At 45.2% G+C, this 22,245-nt stretch overlaps 1 protein-coding gene across 5 annotated transcripts in view; it reads right to left on the reverse strand.

Moving 5' to 3' along the window:
* GALNT14 (polypeptide N-acetylgalactosaminyltransferase 14) overlaps window positions 1-22,245 on the reverse strand; it is a 193,156-nt gene that overhangs the window by 120,909 nt on the left and 50,002 nt on the right. For all 5 annotated transcript variants that reach the window (XM_067564818.1, XM_067564817.1, XM_067564816.1 and 2 more), the window contains exon 2: window positions 3,851-4,020. In XM_067564818.1, coding sequence (XP_067420919.1) covers window positions 3,851-4,020 — 170 coding nt within the window. The remainder of the gene's footprint in view (window positions 1-3,850; window positions 4,021-22,245) is intronic.

The following is a 22,245-nucleotide window of genomic DNA, read 5'->3' on the forward strand; positions in this document are numbered from 1 at the left end:
CTTGCAGGAGGCAGCTCTTTGCAGGCTCAGCCCTCACTGCTTCCGAGAAGGTACAATGCCAGTTTCCAACGTGTTAAACCTCAGCCTGCCTCTCCTCTATCCTTCCCTCATGCAGTCCATCAGATGAAAAATCTCCCTGCTGTGAGAGTCTGTGATGACAGTTTCCATTTACCCACCGGGCTGTGCTAAGAAATCAAACAAACCCTCCGGTGTGCCTCTATCCAATGAGACGTAGCAGTGAGGTCTGGTTGCAAAGCACACTGTAGTGCCAGAGTGTATTGCTGCATCTCCCCGAACAGCTGCACAGTGAACAAAAACCTTCTTCCATGGAGGACTGTTAGATTGTGTTCCTTCCCATCCTGCAGCCCCCTCCTCCCAGCTGTCTGTGTTCTCGAATCTCAAGGCAGCCCCAGTTCCTTAGTGGCTGCTCTAATGCTTGAACAATGCTGAGGATGATACACCATTAGCTAGACATATTCAATAAATCAGAATCCAATTACCGGGTTAAGGAAATTGGAAGCAAATGTAATTAACCCAGGCCCCTCCCACACGCTGTGCCCTTGCTTCCACCCTTAATGAGAACTTTTCTTTTTGAAAGCAATTGACAGTATGTCACATACCCAGATAAAAGCTGATACTGGGTCGCAGCAGCCAAACCACAACAGAGGATGGAGGAAGGGTCAGTCTAGCTGATTTTCCTTTTTAACAGGGCAGATGGTTAATATCCCATGCATTAGTTCTCTCCAGGAATACCACACTCCCTTCAGCTATAACATGTGTCCATCAGGGCTGTCAGCTCCTCTTCAGAGGGAAGAGTCTCTGGCCTCACTAGGCAAGGTAGTGAAAGTCACAACAGAAATTGTGGTAAAGAACTGGTGCAATTTTATCATTAGAGATGGGCTCAAGACTTAGCATTAGGATCTGAATTTGGGAAGTTAACGTTTTGTTCTCCCCTTTCACACAGAGGCAATTAAGGAATTTCAAATCCAGACCCAGGATCGGATTCTGACCTGGATTCAGACTGAGGCTCTGGTGCAGGTCCATCTCTCCTTATTAGAGTATTATATGCACAAAATAGTTGAATGGGACCTGCGCTAGGAGCTGATGGCTGTGCCATATCCTTGGAAAGTAAGCAGAGCCCCACTAGAATTCAAACCAAATGAATTGTGGAGAGAGAAGCAGGACTGGGGAAGAGAAGGGAAAGGAGTTCTTATTTAGCTCTTGGAAGACAGGGTTCAGACTGCCCAAGGCTCTCCAGGCAGGTCAGATCCCTTCCCCGATACATCAAATCAGCCCCTCCGAGAAAATGTCCAGGAGAAAATGCAGATCCTTCACTGTGCTGCCAAACCAACAAGCATCTGCTGTTTCATCTAGTGCAAAACCTTTAAATAATTCTTTGCACCACTTGTCACCACCCTGCATGAAGCAGCACAAAGCTGGGGGCTAAGAAGTCCTGATTTCTAATCCTGGCTCTTCCCTTACCATCTTTGCAGCCCTGGGGAAGTCACTCAGTCTTTCTGTGCTTGTATTTCCCCATCTGTGAGTAACATACTTCATAGGGAGGTGAAGAATCAATTAGTGAATGTTTGTTCATTGCTCTGAAAGAAAAGGAATATTGCTGATAAGCATAGTCATTGGTCCTGATTGTATCCCTTAGATGCCCACGCACAGAGATTTCAGCTCTGCCCTGTGAAAGATGGGAGGGGGCAGGACAGGACCATAAGAAGGTTCTCTGCAGGCCTGGGAATCTATGCATGGGGAGTGGGTGGTTGGGTGTGCATCATCCTCCATCAGCAGTATCCTCCATCCGGGTTAAGAGAAATGTATTAGAACAAAAGACACAGCAGGTGGTGTCACAGGGGCTGCTGCTGGCTACGAGAGTCCTTTGAGTGTGCCCCCATTGGAACTGCACTGGCAAGAAGCTGACTTGGATCACAGAGCCTTTCATATGGCCCCAGCCTTCCAATGAGCCCTTGAAATCCATGATGATCCCAGGGGAGCCAAGGGACTGCAGATGGGCACCATAGCAAATGCTGCCCCTTCCCCCCATCAGAATGGTCAGGGTGAAAACTTTGCCAGAAGAACCTCAGGGAGATTCCCTACCGCAAGTCTGCCCTTGTGTGTGGGGGGGGGGGGGGGGGCGGCGGCGCGAAAGAAGCTGCTATTGCTACATGCAGCTGATTGAAGAAGTGACAACATAGGCCATATCCTTCCTGGTCTGTACATGGCAGCATTTCCCCTTAAGATCCTTGGGGGGAAATGGGGCTTAAAACTGGGTGACCTCTTGTAAGGGAAAGTGGCAGAATCCTTTGCCTAGATATAGAGAAATCATGCCACTCCAGACCCTCCCCACCGCTTAGTGCTGACAGCACTCAGCTGCTGCCTGTCAATTTTCCACCACTGTCATTAGGAGAGTCCATCATCAATATGTCAAGCAGCACTGTAATTAGGAAAGAAGATTCCCCCAGAAGGCACAGATCGGCGCTCCAAAACAGAAAGCAAGTTTCTTTGACTCTGCCGCTCAGGAGCCCTTTAGCCTGATAAATTCTGACATTTCTCTCCCGCCACCCCTCCACTTTCACTCTGTAATAATCCCTTAGTCCCTTTATTTACCCCTGGCCCTGCTGAAGAAAATAGCGAGCAGCTGTGCTGCACTTGTTGCTGACCAGAGCGGATCAGTTCTGGTGGTGAGCGCCCGCACCCGCAAACACACCCAGTTCTGTTGACTCAAAATTCTGCCTGCCTTGGAGGAAGGTAAAGTCCATCTTCCCTCTAGAATCTCAATGGACTCCAATGGAGTTCATCCTGCAGGGCAGGTGAAGTTTTCAGTGGATAGGATGTTAGTATCATACATGAGAATAGACAAACACAAGGGGGAAGTTTCATCCTAAGAAAATACAGACCAAATCAGACCTCTTCATTTGTGAGTGGATCAGTGAATCTGACCTGTTTACTCAACACAAGCACCCAAAAGTTAATGAAAGGGGCACTTAAGTTTAGGTCTAACACTTAGGTTTGGTTTATATTGAATAAATGGGAAAGGTCACAAGCATCATAGAGATAGAATAAAATCACACACTTGCTAACTCTCAGGATTTTATTGAGAGTCTCAAGAGTCTCATTGTGGTGTTCCTCTTAAAGCTCCAGCTTCAGGAGGCATGTGATTAAGAGAAACTCTCTGCTTTCACTTTTTAAAAGTAAGTTTCTAGTCCTCATGGTTGTAGAGAAAAGCTTAAAATCATGATTTGAATGCACCCTAAAGGAGCACAAGCCAGAAGGGAAATAAAAAACATTCAAAATTTATTATTTTAAGCCTATCTTATGATTTTGTGGGCCCAATTCATGATATTTAGAAACCAGCATTTTTTTTTTTTTATTATTTATTTTAAATTTCAGTACAGTCAGTAGGGATTTTTGAGGATTTAAACATTTCCCTCCAGTGTGGAAATAGCATCATTGTGTTTGAATAAAAGAACTGGGAAGATAAACTGACTACAAACAAGAAGTGAAAATGACCAGTCTAGCTTCCATAGTGAAATGCAAACAATGCAAAAAAGTTGTTTCAATTAATTGTCTAAGGTGGTTTTAGTAATACATGTAACAAAATTATTTTTAAACCAACATGTCTTTTATCGCATCAGGGTCTCTTGGAAGACAAAGATATCCCCTAGGTATATTCTCAATCCAAGCACAGTCTGCCACGTCTTTGGCCCATTAATTTCCCGAGTTTGGGGTGTTTTTTGGTCTCCAGTGGACACCCTTAAGGAAGGGCCAATCATGTCCCTTTTTGGTTAGTGCTGCCTGTGAAGTGCTGTATAACCAAGGAAGGATATGGGAAGGATGCAAGAACCTGTAATGTCTGGTGTCACGGATGGCACGGTCACTGGGAATCCTCTCACTCTCCCTCTGGTTAAAGGCATAGAGTCGGTATGGATCCTCTCCGCCCTTCCATTTCCGGACACTCAGGTACCTTCTTTCTTCAAACTCATTCAAGAGGTCATCCCAGTCGACATCTGAGCCCTGCACACACAAACAAACATTTCACCCCATCAGAACATGGAGGCCTGGATGTCACCAATATCTCTCTTTGGAGAGCAGTGACACCCAGCCAATGCTTAGCAGCTCCTCACCACGTGCACATGGTCACTCCCTCTCATGAATAGTAGTTGAAGTCAATGGAGTTCCACTGATTTACATCGGCTGAGGATCCTGACCTGCTACAGATTAAACTACAGGACCACAGGGGACCCTTAGCTCTGCCCCTTGGCAGCCAACTCCTCAGAGGAACCTGTACAGATGACTTTAACACCGTTCCAAGGCAACAAGCATCTTAGGTGAACCTCTGCACCATCCCACAGCTGTGATTCGCTTGGTTAAATTATATTGAGTGTTTTATGTCATCTCACACCTGTCAAATATTCAGCCACCTGACCAGGGCACTTGGGATTGATTTACACTTCATTTCATATGGCTTGGTGCAACATCTATTCTGAAACACTGCGTGATGACCTGGACATAACTCCTCTGCCCCCACATTATTCCACACAGTAGGGGTTCCTGCAAAGCAACGTGTTTGGGGATGTATCCGCCTGACTATTTGCTCAGATACAGAGGAGCCACAGGCCACTTTACAGGGCCACTGTGTTGCTCACACAGCTGTACAAGAGTCAGTTTCCTTTTGTTAGTACACATTGGCTCTGTCTGCGCTCCAAGACGGCAAATGCAAGATGCACTTGATAATATCACATCATGGCAGCAGCACAACCTCTTTGATCTCAGCCTATGTGTAATACAAAGAGATTCAAATGTGTACAGTAATTTCAGCACCAAAGAAAATTGTGATCTTATCGAATAATTGATCTTTTTATTGTTACTCCATCTCACAGCCACTTTTGCCTGCTAATGGCACAAAATGAAGCTTTTGAAGCAGGCGATTTTTATCCCATAATTGATTTTAGTCACATCTGACAGAACGTTCTCTATGTTAATGGGGGGGAGGGGGGCGGAAGCAGAGGAGTGATGGCTCCTGCAAATGAACAGCCAGTATCCTACACATCACTTTAAGCAAAAAGGACTGGATCAAGATTCCCCTGGAACGTCCCCTCTCATGCTGCAAAGTGAAATTTAAGAGAACCCAGACCATCTCCAAATGCCTGCCCAAACTCCCACTGAAGTCACTGGGAGACTGTCCATTGCTTTCAGGACCAGGTGGGTCAGGACTGGGACCCAAACAAACATGGCAAATTATGCATGCAAGATGGCAAATGATATGCCATTTAAGGTGGCAAAATGCATGCAGGATGGAGTTCAGAAGAGGCCTGGCATTGCTTCATGGTCAGAAGAGACTCCCAGATCCCTCAAGACCTTTGTGGTTATAACCAAAAGCTGGCTTTACTGTCATTCTCATCCTCCCTACCAAGCACTCCCAGTGTTTCTTACTGTCACTTATGCTGCTGGGCCAAATTCTGATTTCAGTACACCAGTGTAAATCAGGACTAATTCCATGGTCCTTGTTGGAATTATTACTGGTCAGTGACAAGCAGATCAGAGTCTGGCCTGTTGAATGAAAACTCTTCATAGCAGGGACATCAAGGCTCATTCTGATCTTATACTGGTGAAACTCCATTATTCACTCTGGAGAATACTCTCTCTCTGTTCCCTGGGAGCCAGATTAATCCCTGTTGTAACTCTCGCTGAGTCCACCTCCACGAGTGGAGTTATACCAGAAAGACATTTGGCCTTTGGGTTCCATCTGGTCAATTTACTACAAAGAAGTAGCGATTCCCCTCTTACACCTACTAAGCGCATGCAACAACGGAGGAGCAAGGGGAATTTTATCCCAACCCTGACCTCACTAACCACATTATCAGCCCTGCTTTGATTGCAGAAACTTCACTACCAACGATGCAGAAAGAGGCAAGAAGACCACAACTTTATTTTCATATCCCAGGGTGAGCAGACAGTTGCTGAGAGTTATAAAAATCATCTTTTGACTTGCAGACACTGCACATTCAACAGAGGGAATAGATATGGTGCACTACTATGTCATTTTTTACAATTGCTTTTCTGCTTATAGCCACTCTATCTGGGCTGGGCTGCCTCTGATGATAATCTCAGAACAGTTCACCTTTTTGAACATCAGTCAAGCATCCCAGGACACCAAGAATGAAGGAAAGTTATTAAAATGTTAAAGCTACTCCAGTCCATCAAGAGGTTTATGAGCAGAAGGCTATCCATAAAAGTTTGTAGGCTCTTCATAGGAGTGCAGTGTATAGTACAATAAATATAGTTTATGTTTTTTTAAGGCATCTTGTAAAACGTGATTTACCAGCACAGTGAAAGATCAGGGAAGATACAGCTGATTGCATCTCAGAACCACTGAAGTTCTGAAATTTACAAGGGCTGGAGAAGACCCTGAGATTCCAGCTCTGTTGAAGAAACTGTCAGAGTTTTAGATCCCAAGCTGAATTTCTGCTTTTGAAAAAAAAAAAAAAAAAAAGTTTTATAAAATTCAATATGAATAGAAATATTTCCATTTTAAAATGGCTATAAAAACAGGTCATTTTAAAAAAATGTAAACTAAACACAATGTTATTGAGCAAAACAGGAGACCCAGAAAAGGGAATGGAATATAAACAGGAAGTGAAACTGACTCACTGAAAGTGAGGGAAGAGCAAAAATTAAACCATCAACAAAATATAACAAAGTTCTTTCAGATTTATAAAGTGGAGGTAAAGAAATCGATCCCTCTACAGTGTGGGCCTAATTCACCATTGCCCTGTGTATGCATTTACACAAGTGCTCAAGTGGGTGTAGGGCAGAACAATGGAGAATCAGGCCCTACACTGAGAGATTTATTGGGACAGCATCCCTTTAAAACTTTGGCATAACGGCAACCAATCCCTGTCCAGTATGGCTAAGCAGCTTGGCACTTTGATCTTTGAATAACTATGCTGCAAAGGACTGTGGGTAATAAGCAAGTCTCTGCCAGCTTGCGCTTGATGCTTGCCAAGTTCACATGGCATAATGGACAGATGTAGTTCCAAGACACTGCAATTAGCCAACTGCTGTGACATCAACCATATGTTCTAGGCACCTCTGTTCACGTTGCAGAGTTATAAGGACACCAGCCATTTACACATAGAAGTGAGCTGCAACATGAAACTATGAAGTTCTGAATAGCCTAGCCTGTGAGAAGGCAGAGTGGTTGAGTGTGCTCCAGCTAAGATTGTGTCAGCAGACAAGGCAAGGAAACAAGCTACTGTTGATGACCGAATAGGACTTTTCCATTTGTAGATTCTGATCATTGGATAGAAGGCCTCCAATGTCTAAAAGCAGAGCTGGTTAATCAGACTGTGACGCTGGCCTCCAGGGGAGCCATGCTGAGATAGCTTAAACAGGGCAAACCGTGAAGAATGGGGCAGGCAAAGCCCTATATACTGGTGGTTTTTCTTCCATGAGATATACCAAGCCAGCAACAAACAGGTTCTGATGACCTCACTGGTCATTCAGTAGACAAAATACAGTTCCCTTAAACTACCCAGCCCTTTGGCTAGCACCCAGACAGCCAAGTCAAATATGATGGGGATTACTGAAAATCTTTATCCATCATACATAAAAAAGTTCTATCAATCCCAAAGGATTGGACACATTACCAAACAAGTCAACGAATAGTTCAGATCTTACCCAAATACCAATGTTTAAAGTCAATGCTTATTAGCTAAACTAACATTTATTTTAAAAAAAGGAAAGAGTAATGGTTAAAAGGTCAGTATACATACACAGATGAAAATAAAGCTCTTAGGTCAATTTCAAAGTAGAGATAACTGATTTGCAAAGTTTTTAAATTGCAAAGTCTCTGAAACTACCCAAACAGCTTGAGGGTCATCAGTCCTTGTTTAGAGCTTCTTTGTTAAAAATCCAGTCCAGAGAAATTAAGACTAAACAGTCCAATTGTTCAAATTCTCCCATGAGAATTAGCAGGGTGATTCCAGGCTGGTGCTGGGATCTCAGTCTTGCGATCCAAACTTTCCCTGACAAGCTTGGACAGATTTGAGATAAAAACCATCAGTTCACTAGAGCCTTCTATAGATCCATGCAGGCTGACCAATATTTTCTTGACAGCAGGTGCCTCTTTGAACAATTGATTACTTGGGACTCTGAAGTATCATCTCCTACATTCTGTGCACACCAGTAACTAGTTACATTAGCACAAGGTAATTGGCCATTTACAACCATTTACAGGTATTTACTACTTAAACTTCAAAGAGAAATACAAACAAGGGTATTGTTACATTCAAAGTTCCATCTAAATGTTCATATGTTCCTTTTGAACTCTTAATGAATAGAACAGTGATAGATAGGAAAACAGTTTATCTACACTGCTAGCCTCCAACAAGAGATATGTAAACAACATCAAATAACTACCAAGGATACACTTGCAAATCAAAGCTCTAGTCTACTTATGAGGAATGACCTTCACTACAATTGTACTTTCCTATAATAAGGTCAGATTTGGGCCATGCAATTTGTAAAGTTGCTTGGCTTTTTTGGGCCTAATATCACACAGGCAGTGAATGCTTCCTGTAACTAAAATTGAAGTTTGGGGCACTGTGCTGCTGGGAGGTGCAACTAGGGTGACCATCTGCATTTTAAGGAAATAAAGGACAACAGGATGAAAATATGGTAAAAAGTTTATATTTTAAGTGACACCATCCCATGATGTGCTATTTATGCTACAGACTCATATGTCATACAGTGTGTGAGCTACTGTATGGGAATTTCTTGACAAGATAGTTTTGATCAGATCAAAGTCATCTCTATCCTTATTGAATCCAAGTCACAGGACATTAGACACGTAATGAAGGTGGTGTCAGGATTCTAGTCCATCTGCCTCACCCCTTTGGGGTGTGATGGAGTTATACACTCATTCAGGTTCTGGTCATCCAGAATGGGGTGCCAGCAACACTGGGCCAGGGATGGGGTCTCAGCCCTCCAGCTGTGCTCCTCTGGACTTAACCACATTCAGGGTTCCAAAGTAACAAGCAAAAGAACAAAGGAGGAAAAGAAAATAGACCACAAATCCCAGCCTCTCTTCCTTCAAAGGGGCCCTGCTCAAACCATAATCCAGCTCAGTGTCTGGCTGGTTAACCACCAGAAAGAGCATAGGCCAGCCCACCTTCACGTCCAGGAGCTCACCTCAAGCTGCCTGCCTCTAAGCTGGCTTTCTCCTTTTTTTAACTTCTCTTCCATTCCTGACATACCTTGAAGGTGCAGGTCAGGGTGGGGCCTCCTATGAGCCCAGAGTAAGTCATTAACCCCTTCCTGTGTGGTGTGGGGCTTACACACTCTGACACATGCCCCATCTGTGTTGGATGGCCACATCAGATCCAGAGCTTCAGCACTTGATTATATGTCCACAGAGTTTACCCCCATGTGCTGGCCAAATTCCTACCTGACAATTTCACTCTCTTTATTACAGCTAAGTACCCCCTGAAGTTTCATTGGGATGCAGTGTTTTTCAGCCTCCTCTCCTAGACTTCCATTGAGGCTGCATGTGATTGGATGAGGATGGTTAGGCATAAGCATGCCCCCACTCACTACAGACAGCAGTCTGCAGTAGGTACCAGGAAGGATGCGTTGTACAGGAAGCTTTCAAGCTCTCCAAGTGGTTTAATGACAGAAAACTTCTCTGCCTTGCTGGTAGGAGTCATTTACCTGTTCCTGGGCAACTGACAAGAAAAAGGAAAAGCAGGTACAATTTGGACAGGAAAACTCCTCTCTCTCATGCAGGGACAGCAAATCAGCTCTGGATTATTGGATAAGATCTTCATTATATTTCCAACATGTATTATCACCTTTTCCTCACACTAGAATTCTGTCTTGGGAGTTATTTAACTGATGTGCAGAAATCTAAAATTTAATTTATTATGATCTAACTCACTTTAGAAGCCAAATTACCCTGCACTAGAGAAGGATCAAGACAATATTCCACTTGCCTTTCTATTTATCTTCTGCAGGGTTTCCTTCTCTGTATCTCATTCATTTTTTCGCATGTACTGATAATAAATTTTCATTTTTTTCTCAGAATTAGGCAATTTCTCTTTCAATTCTGCAGTTTAACGTTTGGAATTAATTATAGGACACAGTCATTTCTTTTGGCAGCAGAGTTTGAGAGACTGAATAAATCTACAGCAGAGGGAGAAAAAAAATATCCTTTTCCTGGTTTTGAAAAAAAAAAAAAAAAATGGGGCAGACCACCACTTTAATTAAATAGATACTTCTCTCTTGCTCTCTCAATAGCACCAGACAAACCACTCTAGTAGGAAACTTGCAGTAGTTAATCAGATGCACCAGCTGTGAAAAGAAAGATCTATTTTAGAGATAGATGAATGCTCAGAATTTGAGATCAGTTTAGAGGAGCTGCATCTAAAACTTTACAGGACTATACAAATTGGCATCAATATTAGTCTGGATATACCATGGAATAGACACTGACACGAGTTCTAGTACTTCCAGCCATCATAGGGCTGGAAACAAGCTCACTGAGCAAACACTTGTCCCTGGTAAATGCCATGTTGTGCTCCAGAACACGCATTTTATTAATGAAGCCTCCAGCCTCTATGATTGTTGAGAAAGCTATTGAAATGGGAACAGGGTGTGAATGGATGCAGCATTGTCTTTGTGAGTCTGCAACAAGCCTGAAATAATAACTCTAAGAGCATATAATTCTGAAACTTAATTATGACCATTTAGATTTCAATACCGGTAACAATTTCACTGCTGGTCAAAGAAAGAAGAAAAATCATGATGACCATGTCAGGCTTGAGCCAAAGACTACTGAAGACAGAGTCTTCCAATTGACTTCAGTAGACTTTGGACTAGCTTCATCATGAAGATCTGAACTATCGACCATGAATGCCAACACGTTGACAGCAAAAGTGGGTGGGTTGTGGGTGGAGCTTCCGAGAACACTGTAATCCACACTGGCTGACTGTGCATCTTTGTCCCTCTTTAGTAGCTGAGCCACATAAGATAATAAGAACCTACAACAAGAGCTAGCTGCCAAACCTTTGCTCAAATCACTTGAGCAAAACTGTCTCTCAAAAGTGCCTTAGAATCCTTCAGGATTCTCAATTATTATTTACAATTTAAAATACCCAGTGAGTTCTAATGCTTCACTATACATGGACTGAACCGAAGTAGATGTGGACAATTTTTAAAGAGACTTTTTCAAGGTTTTTGGACCATAATATTCACCTACAAGAAGTTTTTCCTGTTCAGCTGTGAGGGCAAGGTTCTCTCCTGGCATTGCTTCAGAGAAGGGTGCAGAAAGGATACATTGGTAGAGATGAACAAATGTGATATCTAGTGCTTCCCACACAAACAAAAAACTATTTCAAGAGACATTGTACCAGTCCTCATACAGAAGCATCAGAGTTGCGATCAACTGACAAACAGAACCAGAATGTGTCAGGAATTCCACACCTGGATAAGCTCTTGGGAATCAATTATAGTGTCAAGGGATTGGGAAGGGGGAAGGAGAGAGTGTGCTCTAAAGAGAGTTGGCAGAGTTCATCCCTGGTAGAGGTCAACAGAGTTACACAAGAGATGAACTGGGTCTCATGAGCACAGTCTCCCACTCTTCAACCCCCTCCTGATTTCTCCAATTAAAATCCTGAGCTATTGTCCCCATGAGCATGTTTACAAGAAGAACAGAAAATGCCTGGCCTTATTTTATCTTCTGCGGGCAGGTTAGAGACAAAACTGAATTCAAAGAGGATCTACCTCATTACACCAGATATTTGACACTTTTTCAGCCGAGAACACACTCTGAACAGTCTCTTCCTTTTTTACCAGCTTGTTAAGTGGGTTCCTCCAAACTACCTGGAGCCTTATTAAAGAGAGAGAGGGAGAGCAGCTTCTTGCTGTGACAGTATGTTCAAAATTGAGAGTCTAAGCACAGAGATGTACTTCTTGGTCTGCCTCCTAAATCAAGGCTCAGAAAAGAAAGGGGGGGGGGGTGCAAAGAGAGCAGGTCATTAGCAGTAAAGACTACAATTTTCCAGAGATTGTTAATGCTTTGTTTATGTGGATTTCTATGAATATGACATTTTAATGGCATAATAGTTGTGTGATTACAGTGCAGCAGGGATTGCTGGAGCGGGAACCGAGAGTGAGTGGCTCAGACCGATGCAGCTGTGGGCTCTTCAGTTTCCCCTGGAAAGCTCAGGCCGCAGTCACCTATCCACAGTATTTTCATCCAGGGCTCACGAGTGAGCCAGCCACCATGCCCTTGCCTCCACATACTCACACCATGAGGGTGGAAACTGCTTCAGTAACAAGTGCTGTAAGTGGCAAGTCAAGGCCCTCTCTGATTTGTTTAAAAACCACGGAAGGGACAAGGATGCAGTTACAAGAGCGTGTTACCCAGCATGATGTAACGAATAGAGCTGGTTCAAGATGCCTCACCTGCTGCCGGGCTATACTCAGGCTGGTGCTGCATGCAATGATCAACAGTGCTGCAAGAGGAGCTGGTTCACTTCACCCAACCTGCCCCTGTGCATTGCCCACTGTGTTGCTGCACCCAGTAAGAAACAACTCTGTGGGCTGAGTTCATGCACACTCTCCAGCCTGCTCCTGCCAGCCCCTAACCCAGAAAGGTTCTGTATGTAATAATGAGCAGTGCTGGGCCATTCACCTTCTATTATTGGCCCCAGGGCTGAGGGGCTAGTATCCTGGAGATCAGTTCTATTCAACAAGCAACCCCATTGTGTTTGCAAATGTGGCCATGCCAACCCTAGGTTGAGAAAAGCTTAAACAGCTCAGGGGCTGAACCACCAGCACTCCCTGCAGCTCCCTACGTTTTCCTTGGAGCTCTGCCATCCAACCTTGCTTAGCTGAAATCAAAAAAGAGACAGAGAGGTGGTATCAGCAAATTGCAACTCCTTTAGAGCAACACATTTGTCAGAGGAGAGAAGGGGCATAAATTTCACCCTGGGAGTACAGACCGACCCTTGTTTTACATATGTCTTAGGGGATAGCCAAGCTCTTTGTAAAAGCAGGCCAAAAGCATACAGAGTTTTGCATGAGCAGATCAGACTAGATGAGATGGCAATACTAAAGCATACTGAGAGAGCTGACGGAGTACAGTCTGGGGTGTTTTTCAATCACAGGCCTAGAGACACCATTTGAGGAGGCCTAGTGCAGGAGAACCACCCAAAATTTTGTTTACAGAGGGCAGTCCCAACACCTAAGGCCAATAGGCTGCACCCAGCCTGGCTAGAACAAACAAAGGCAAATGTGCCCTTATCCCAGGGTAAGTCTGACCCAAGGATCTGTCCAAACTCAGAGAGAAAGTGACTCTCAGACACGCTCCTTTTTATAGTTCCTAAAGGAGCCATAGACCCTGGCTCAGCCAAACTTCATACCCTCTTGGCTAGGTTTCTCTGCAATGTCTGTAGTGAGGGCAGCCACCTGCTATAGACTGAGGATTTTTAATTCTCTCGCTGCCAGCCACAAGGTAGGGCCTCCATTCCCCATCACACAGCCTTAGACCTCCCTTCAGTCCCAGGACTGTCCTGCTTTGAACCCCAACCCTCTTGTCCTGGTCAAACAGCAGTTAGGCCCAAGCTCCCAAATTAAGTGGTGTTGCAACCTGGTGCATGGGATCACAGCTTCACTCAGGTTTGGCCCATCTGGCCCTTATCTCAGTTTACAGAGAGAAAGATGGTCCAAACCTGAATGGTGCTGCATCCCGCTTTAGCCACTTGTAATGTTGGAAGGTACGCACCCTGGTTGCTTTCCTTCCACTGCCCATAGGGAGACATTCACCCTCACACTGTGCTGGGTTTCTCGCTACAGTTGTTTTCTATACACTATCCCTAGGATGTTATATACCATCCACACAATCCACCCACTATGCATTTGCCAATCATACCACAACACACAGTTTCCACAACCAGCTAAAATCAGAGGCTACAGGGAACAAGAATGAGTTGTATAAGAAAGGCACTGAAGAGTATGGCTGGAGAGGTAGACCTAAATTGGGCAAGAACCAGAGGTTCTCTGTGCATGTAAAGCATTGCCCTCTTCAGGATGGAATGGGACCTGCATCAAGTGCATGCGATAAAGTGGTGGGATGTAGCAGGTCTGCAAGGAGTAGACAAAGCATTAATGCTAATGGAGATTCTTCTGGAGCTCGTGCGACAATAGCCTATGTTCTGGGGAAAAAGGGTCCCAAGTTCATGATCCCTACATGTAGGCAACCCAGAGATTTATACAGAATGCACAATATGTGCTGCAACAATTATAATACCTAGTCTTGGGAACATGTTCTGAAACCGAAAATTAAAGTTTCCAGGAAGGTGTGAAAGAAATTAAGAAATAAAAAGGAACCCCTCAGTTTGGCACAGCCCATTCTATTCACTAGTCTTAGCCAAGTGTCAACACATAGCCTGCTGTAGCATGACTGCCAGCTGTCTGCAAAATATGCTGCCTGTCTCCTGTAAAGAGTATTAAAATTCAGGCTCTGCTAGGAGTATCCAGGAAAGCAAACTCCTTGTCTTTCTTTAGAAAAACTAATTATCGGGTATAAGGAATGCATCAGATTGTATAAATGTCTGAGCAACTCTAAAACAGGTTCTCACTCCTTATCCTTCTCTCCCATGCTTCATTTGTAAAGGAAAAGAGACAGCCCATCCCCCATCACCTCCTGCTTTGCCTTTATCATGCTGTCTTTTCCAAGGGCTCATCTGAAAATTAAGATCATATTTTTACACCCCAATGGTTGTTAGTGCAAGTGAAAGGTGCTGGATCAACATCCTCTATTTATCAAGAGAACATACACAGCAGGAATGGTGGGCCAAGCACTCCCTCTAACATGCTTAAACCCTAGCCACAGACACCCTCTAGAAGTGAAAGGAGAGATCAGTTTCCAATGGCTCACACAATGCTGGCACTGAGAAACCATTGCAGAGTCAGTGAGTCTCACTTTTGATGGCAGTTTCCACAATGCAGATATCTGATCACTAAAAGCTGAGCTGAGAACACTAACTCATTTCATGTAAGACACTAGGCAGCTGTTATATAGGAGCCAGTTTTAGTCATCAAACGACAGAGCACTTGGCTAGTTCTCATTGCTAGCAAGACTTTTTCATCCATGGTAGCAGAGACAGTTGACAAGTTGTCCATTACGGGGCAGTCGTTGGTGGCAAATCAGTGCCATCCACATGGCAGCATGCCATTCTCTTATGACCCCATTTCTCTTGGTGCAGGCAGAAGAGGAGGTGTCTGTATGAGTTTAACAGGCAAAACCCCACAGGGAGAAGTCTGATGCCCCACCACTCTTGTATCGGGGTATTAGAAATGATAGACTGTGTGGGAGAGACAGAGAAGGACAAGTGGGCTTGCAGGGGGATGGGATGGGGGAAGGACAAGACTGGAGGAACTTTGAGGTAGCAGGAATCTGGCCCAGGCTTTCCCAGCTCTATGACTCCTGCCCCTCATGTGTCTCCAGAACAAAGACGTGGGTCAAGAACCCAACTTCCTCTCTGCCAGTCTCTCCTGCCATTCACAGAAGAAACCGCTGCAGCATCACACTATATTGTTTGTGACACTGGGTCAAGGCCCAGGGCTCCACACAACAGGGGCTTAGGACTTACACTGGAGATAGAGTATCTGTGACAGCACACCATAGCCTGGTACACACAGCAAGATGGTAATAGAACCAGATGTCTTTTGACAACTGGTCCCAAGATGAAGGGGAAGCAACATGATGAAGAGCTACAAGCAGATCCATGATCAGGAAGCTTTGCCTACCCTTACTGTTTCACACCCCTGGGTTAGAGACGGAACTGCAGCTTTCTCAGGCACTCTGAGGATGAGTGAGCTTTGGAAAAGGTCCAAGACAGTGCCAGCATGTCCCTGGAAAGGCAGTGTCATGTGTGTTATCCCTCCCTAGGAATGGAGCTCACACGGCACAAAGAGGTCTCCAGGCTCTCAGCTCTTTCCCTTCTCTCAGTGATATGCTGCATCACATCAGAGGCACTGACAAAAACCTGGCCACCAGCATCACCTGACGGCCTGAATGCCCAACAAGAATTAAATTACTACAACCCAGTTTCAGGGCCACTGTGATACACAAAATTCCTGCTGAAACCCAGTGGGAACCTAAATTTGCTCAGCTCCTAAGTTTGTGCAATAAAAGTTCCCTCAAAGCCTATGCTTCTGCCTCTGGCATGCTTACTGCTGCCTCCCTATACTGGTGTACAGGTACCTATCTCCCACATAAGCCCTAGAGCAATTCACAAACAAAGAAAGGCAATCAGCCGCCTAACTCACCCAAGTGGCCTGATCTAGTAGGTGTCCTCAAAGACCACCTGCCAGAGTGGACCCCTCAGGCAAATTGACAGAATCCCCCCTTGCCCCTGGTGGTTAAGAGAACTTCCCCTCATAATTTTTAGCCCAGTGGTTAGGGTACTCACATGGGATGTAGGAGACCACTTGCTCAAGTCCCCTCTGTCTGATGGGGAGAAGAGATTTCAATGGGGTCTCCCACCTCTCAGGAGGGTGCTCTAATGTCTGAGCTATGGGATATTCTGCTGTGGAGCTCCCTCAATCACTCCTATTGAAGCTGCTCCACTGTGGCTAAATAATGAATCATTGAAGTGGGAGATTGGACCCTCAGCCTCCCAGTGAATGCTCTAATGACTGGACCACAATCACACGCTCTCTCACCCAATGACTCTTTAAGAGTGTCTTAAACATCCTGCAGAGAGCCATGAAACTCAGTTAACCAATTGGAACAGAGAACTTTGTCTCATGGGTGCAAAAAAAAAAAAAAAAAAAAAAAAAAAGGTCAAAAGGAACTAAAACAATAGGCTGGAAAGAATGAACCAGTATAACTGGCAGACACATTACAGGCACCTGATTGTGCCAGGCCTTGAACAGGTGTGCGAGGGAGTGGGGAGAAGCTCCTGTGCAGAGTCAGCCTGATTCAGACAGGGTGCTTCTATAGCATCCCCATGGGGAACCATGTATCTCTCTAATGGCCCCTGGAAGATACAGTATCATGTGCTTCTAATCCCCCATAGGGTAGTGTGTGCCTTTTAATGCCCCACGGGGTATTCTACACTGTGTCTCTAACATCTTGTCTATTTGCCGTGACTGAGGCATTAAAAATGAATATAATAATACTTTAACAGAGCAACGACATCAGCAAACACCCAAGAACTCCTGGCCATCTGGCACAGCTCGCCTCTGGGGACTCCAATGTCCTGAGGTGTATGTGCTCATTAGGAAGGCAGTAACTCTCGTCCCTGCTTTTGGATGGCTTGAAGTTGTTTGTTTCCATTCAAGGGTACTGGAGGCGGACAGTAATCCCTCAGCAGGAATTGTAACCAGGCATTATACAAACAAGATTTTAAATATCTGCTGCAGCACCGGGGGAGGCTCAATTATAGAGCTGTTACCGTCCAAGGCACTAATGCCATCTGAAAGGATTATATTACTTCAAACAGAGAAAAGCTGATCCCACCTTCTCCTCTGGTGCCAGCGTGTGCACTTCAGAAGGAACACAACCCCAGCAGAGGCAGGCAGCTGGTGGCAAGCAGCAATCTTGACACGACAGGTACCTCCCCAACACAGCAGTTAACTGAAAGGGGTCTGATAGGGCCATCTATTTGGGGGAAATTCTATGCAACTGCCGGTGAAACGGGCCAGCATCAGAGCCCCAGAGACTGACATTCCCCGTCTAGCTCAGAACAGCTATTATATGTATTGCATTAGTATCTATAGGCCCCCCATCGATGCTGTACATACACCTAGTAGAGACAGTCTTTTCCCAAGGAGTTTATAATCTAAATAGACAAGAGAGAATGGGAGAAAGCATGCGTTATCCAATTTAACAGATGGGGAGCTGAGGCACAGAGAGACTATGCCAATTGCCTGAAGTCACACAGGGTGACTGGAATGGAACATAGGTCTCCTGAGACCCTGTCTGGTGCCTTCACCACAATGCCAGCCTTCTTCTCTGGAGTTATAGCATGGTGGCAGGACAAGCCTTTCATTGCCACCCTCAGCAGTCTCTCTCCATCCTAACCTGCATGGAGTGAGAGGGTAGTTCTGACTCCACAGACCATTTAGGCCCTGAACCAACAAAGCACTTAAGCACTTGAAGGGTCCAACTGAAGTCACTATTCACATGCTTAAGGTTAGGAACAAGTTTAAATGCTTTGCTGGATCAGAGCCTTGGTTACTAGCCCGCTGTGGTGGTAGTTTTGTGGCTACATCAACAGTGCACCAGGAACTGGACAGAGTCAAGCCATTCACAGAACAAAGGTCAGAGGCTGCTAATTCTTATTTCATTTCTTCTTGTGGCGAAGTTGCCATCCCAGCTCACCCCCTCCAGACTAAATGCAGAGCTGCAGCTACTCTTGCCTCAGTTTCCCCCACTGTCCTTTGGCCTGCTGTGGCCATAGGAGAATCCTGGTCCTTCCACCAGACCACATTATTGATTCTTGCCTTTTCCAGAGCTGCAGAGTCCTTTACCAAAAGTACACATACAAAACCCCACCCGTCAGCCCAGCTGGGCTCAGCTGGCAGCCACCTCATCACAGGCATACCTCTATTGCTCTGGATGGTCCTCCTGTCTAACCATAGGCTTCTATATCTCAATAAACCCCACAGCCCAGCAGATGACATGATCCAGGGTTCAGGCAGGCCACAGCTCCACAGAACCCCTAGCACCAGGCAAACTTTCATGCCTGGTATAGCCTGTCTTTTCTGCTCGGCTCACCTTCTTTCAGGTTGCTTCCCAGAGAAAGGGAACTCTCCATCTCTTCTCTCTAATGCGGCTCCTTATGGAAACAAGCCATGTTCTCCCCCAGCTGGGCTTTATTTCTAAATTTCTCCAGTTGCCAGCAGGATGGTTAACGGGCCTCTCAGGCCCATATTAACCCTTTCACAGTATGCATATGATAAACACCTCATCACACTTCTGGCTCTATGTTATCATTCTCCCTTAAATTAATCAGTCTTTTGACCCTTCTGGGACTTTGAACCTGTGCTCCCTGGTTTCTGAGACCACTGCTCTAACCCTGGAGTTACAAAGCCAGGTGCCAGGGCCCCTTGGCACAGGGAGGAGGTTAGTTAAGGTTGGAGTGACGAAAATGTCTGTTATTCTGGGGAAGCGGCAGCAGTAGGGTGACCAGATGTCCCGATTTTATAGGGACAGTCCCTGTATTCAAGGCTTTGTCTTATATAGGCGCCTATTACCCCTCCACCCCATCCCAATTTTTCTCACTTGCTAGCTGATCACCCGAGGCAGCACCCACCCTATTACCCATAACGTGGGTGCAGCATGTGCTCCCCTCTGCACCTGGCCAGCGCTGCTGAGTGGGGAAAATAGAAGCCCTCCCTCTAACCTGCCCCCTCTCCACAGCAAGTGCCCTCTGAGTGCTAGCAGAAAGCAGGATCCACGTACCCCAGCTAACATGTGTCTGGGTCCTGCTCCCCCAGTTTCCTCCTCCCACACCCAGCCTCATGCTGTTATCTCCACCTGGAATGACAGCCCCTTTCTGGATGCCTCATCCTCATGCTCCACAAAACCCACTTGTCTCACCCCACATTCTACAGTGACTTCCACTCCAGAGCTGTCTGCTCTTTCTTCCTCTCTTGTCCTCCTTCAGCAGGCACCTGCAGGAGCTACTTCAGTTCCCGTGGCCTGGTTGGTCTTTGGCCTCTGCTGAAACTGCCAGGAAAGATGCCAGTTCTGACAATGATCAAAGGCACCTTCTAACGTAAGGAAAGCAAGCTAATACTTGGGCAATGCTCTTCTGGGAACAGCAAGCCACGCTAGCCCTATCTCCAGCCACAGGATCAGAGGGCATGGAAAAACCTCATTGCCAGATCCCCCCCTTCACAACAAGACTGGAAGGGGAGAAAATGGCCCGATTTACATGAAAGTTGTGGCCACTGAAGACAACAGAAACATTGGCCCCAGTGGCCTGGCCAGGTTCCAGTCACATTCTACCTACTTGAAATCTCTTCTTCCCATATCCCCCACCCTCAGTTTCAGTTAGATATGATATTCTCCTTTGCTTCCTGCCCGAAACTGCAATTCTTGTTGTGCTGTATGATGACTGCCATCTTCCATCCTGAGGCAGTTGCATCTCAGAGGTAGAGCTGATCCCTATAAGTATATGGGTAGTATTAATGGAACATCCTTAAGGTTTGCAAGAGGCACTGTATAAACCAATGTAAATAATAGCTACTATAGGTATGTCTCCACTGCACTTGGTGTCCATGTAGACAAAATCAAAGCTAGAATGGGCAAGTTAGCTGCCACAATAATAGCAGTGAAGTCAGGGCAGCACAGGCTAGTCACCGGAGTACAGCCCCGAGGTCCCAGACAGGCTTCTATTTTGGTAGCTAGCCCATGCCACCAAACTCGTTTGGGTATGTGTGTACGTGCTGCAATCACACCACCTGATTGCAATGCAGACATACGCCTTGAGTCATCAGCAAGGAGAGAACCTAGGCACTCAGGCACCAACGTACAGGCCTCCACCACTTGTGCTGAATTAGTGGGAAGGGCACAGTGCATCCTTCACAGCTATTTCCATTTGGCTCAGTGTACCCCACCCTGCTTAGAGCTGGGAGCTCTGCTCTGCTCTGCTCAGCTCATCCCATCCCGTGCTTGCTCTGCCCAGGCTAAGGCAATGCAGACGGAGCACTTTTTGGTCCAGTTTCTCAGCAGCCTAAATAAGCATGGGAACTGCATGAGCAGCAGTTTCATACTGTGAGGCATGAGCTCCCAAGATCCAAATACCCCTAAATGTGTGTGAATGCATGCTTTAAATCCAAAACTATGGCCAGATACGAATTTCCATATCCCCACCTTCAACACCACAGAATATCTCTGATCTCAGGGGTGGGGTCTTTGAAATCCAGAATCATTCACAAGTGCCCAGCACCCGGCATCTAATTCCTTAAAACAATAAATTAGCCCATAGGATAGCCTGACAAAAGGAAACAAATCTTGTAGAATTAAAAAGAAAAGGAAGGTGATTACATCCTCCTGGAGATCACTTCTGCCTACTTCTGTTTTATTTATACATGATACTGTATAATGAGCTGAATATTTAGGAGATCAGCACAAAGCAGGCTGCTGACTGCAGAAAAGAATACCCAGCTCTGTATATATCAGCAGACAGGCAGTGGGTATTGGGAGGGTTTCTCAATTCATTGCTGGAAAAACCCTCTTAAATCAATCATCTCTTTCCCCCCTACTCCAATCACACAATGTGGGACTGTTCCCTGCTATACATTCTCCTATCTAGCTCTAAAAGACCCATCTGTTGGGAGACTATTCCACACTCTGCCCCATCAGAAATGCTTCCTAATACTCAACATACAGTTTCCTTTTGCTGAGTTTAATCTCTTGCTCCTCATTACCCTCACCTTCCACCTCAATCAACCCCTCACTCCTTAGTTTTACATGTTTCAAATACTTGTGGACAGGTCTGTGCCTGCTTCGTCATTTAATCAAGCTATCTAGATTTCACTCCTAATCTTTCTTTGTATGCCAATCCCCCCAGCCCTCTGATCATTTTTTGACTTTGCTGTTGTTCTGCATAGAGGTCACTCCAATTCGTTGATATCTTACTGGCACTGATGTCCCCAGAGCTGGATAAATTCTGGGCTATGTTACTACTGAGTGAGAAAGAATGGTTCAGTGGTGAGGCTGCTTGCCTGGGATTTGGGAGACCTGGGTTAAGTCTTTGCTTTGCTACAGGCTTCTTGGGTGACCTAGGGCAACTCACTTAGGTCCAGCTCCTCAAAGGTATTAAGATGCCTAACCCACAATGATTTAGGCCTGGTCTTCACTTAAGTGTTGCCAGCTATGTCTAGGTCAGTTAGAAGTGTGAACGCTATGTTTGAAAAAACCCTAGTGTAGACAGTTATACCAGCAAGAAGTCCTTTGAACGGCATAGCTTATTGTGTTTGGGGAACTGGTTTAAGCTACACTGGCAGAAGAACTCTCTTGCCAGTATATCTATACCTTTCTAGTGTAGACAAGACCCCAGTTTCTCTGTGTCTCAGTTCCCCATTTAAAAGGTGGGGAATGATTCCTGCCCCACAGGTATTGTGAAGATTACCATAGTGAGTACAATTTTTAATGTATTAATATATAATCAGTATCACAGATCACTCATATGCCTAGCAAATTGATAAGTAAGATCT

This window comes from Emydura macquarii, unplaced genomic scaffold (genome assembly GCF_026122565.2).
Source record: "Emydura macquarii macquarii isolate MOO-44397 ecotype Brisbane River unplaced genomic scaffold, CSIRO-AGI_Emac_v2 contig_2676, whole genome shotgun sequence".
Lineage (NCBI taxonomy): Eukaryota > Metazoa > Chordata > Testudines > Chelidae > Emydura > Emydura macquarii.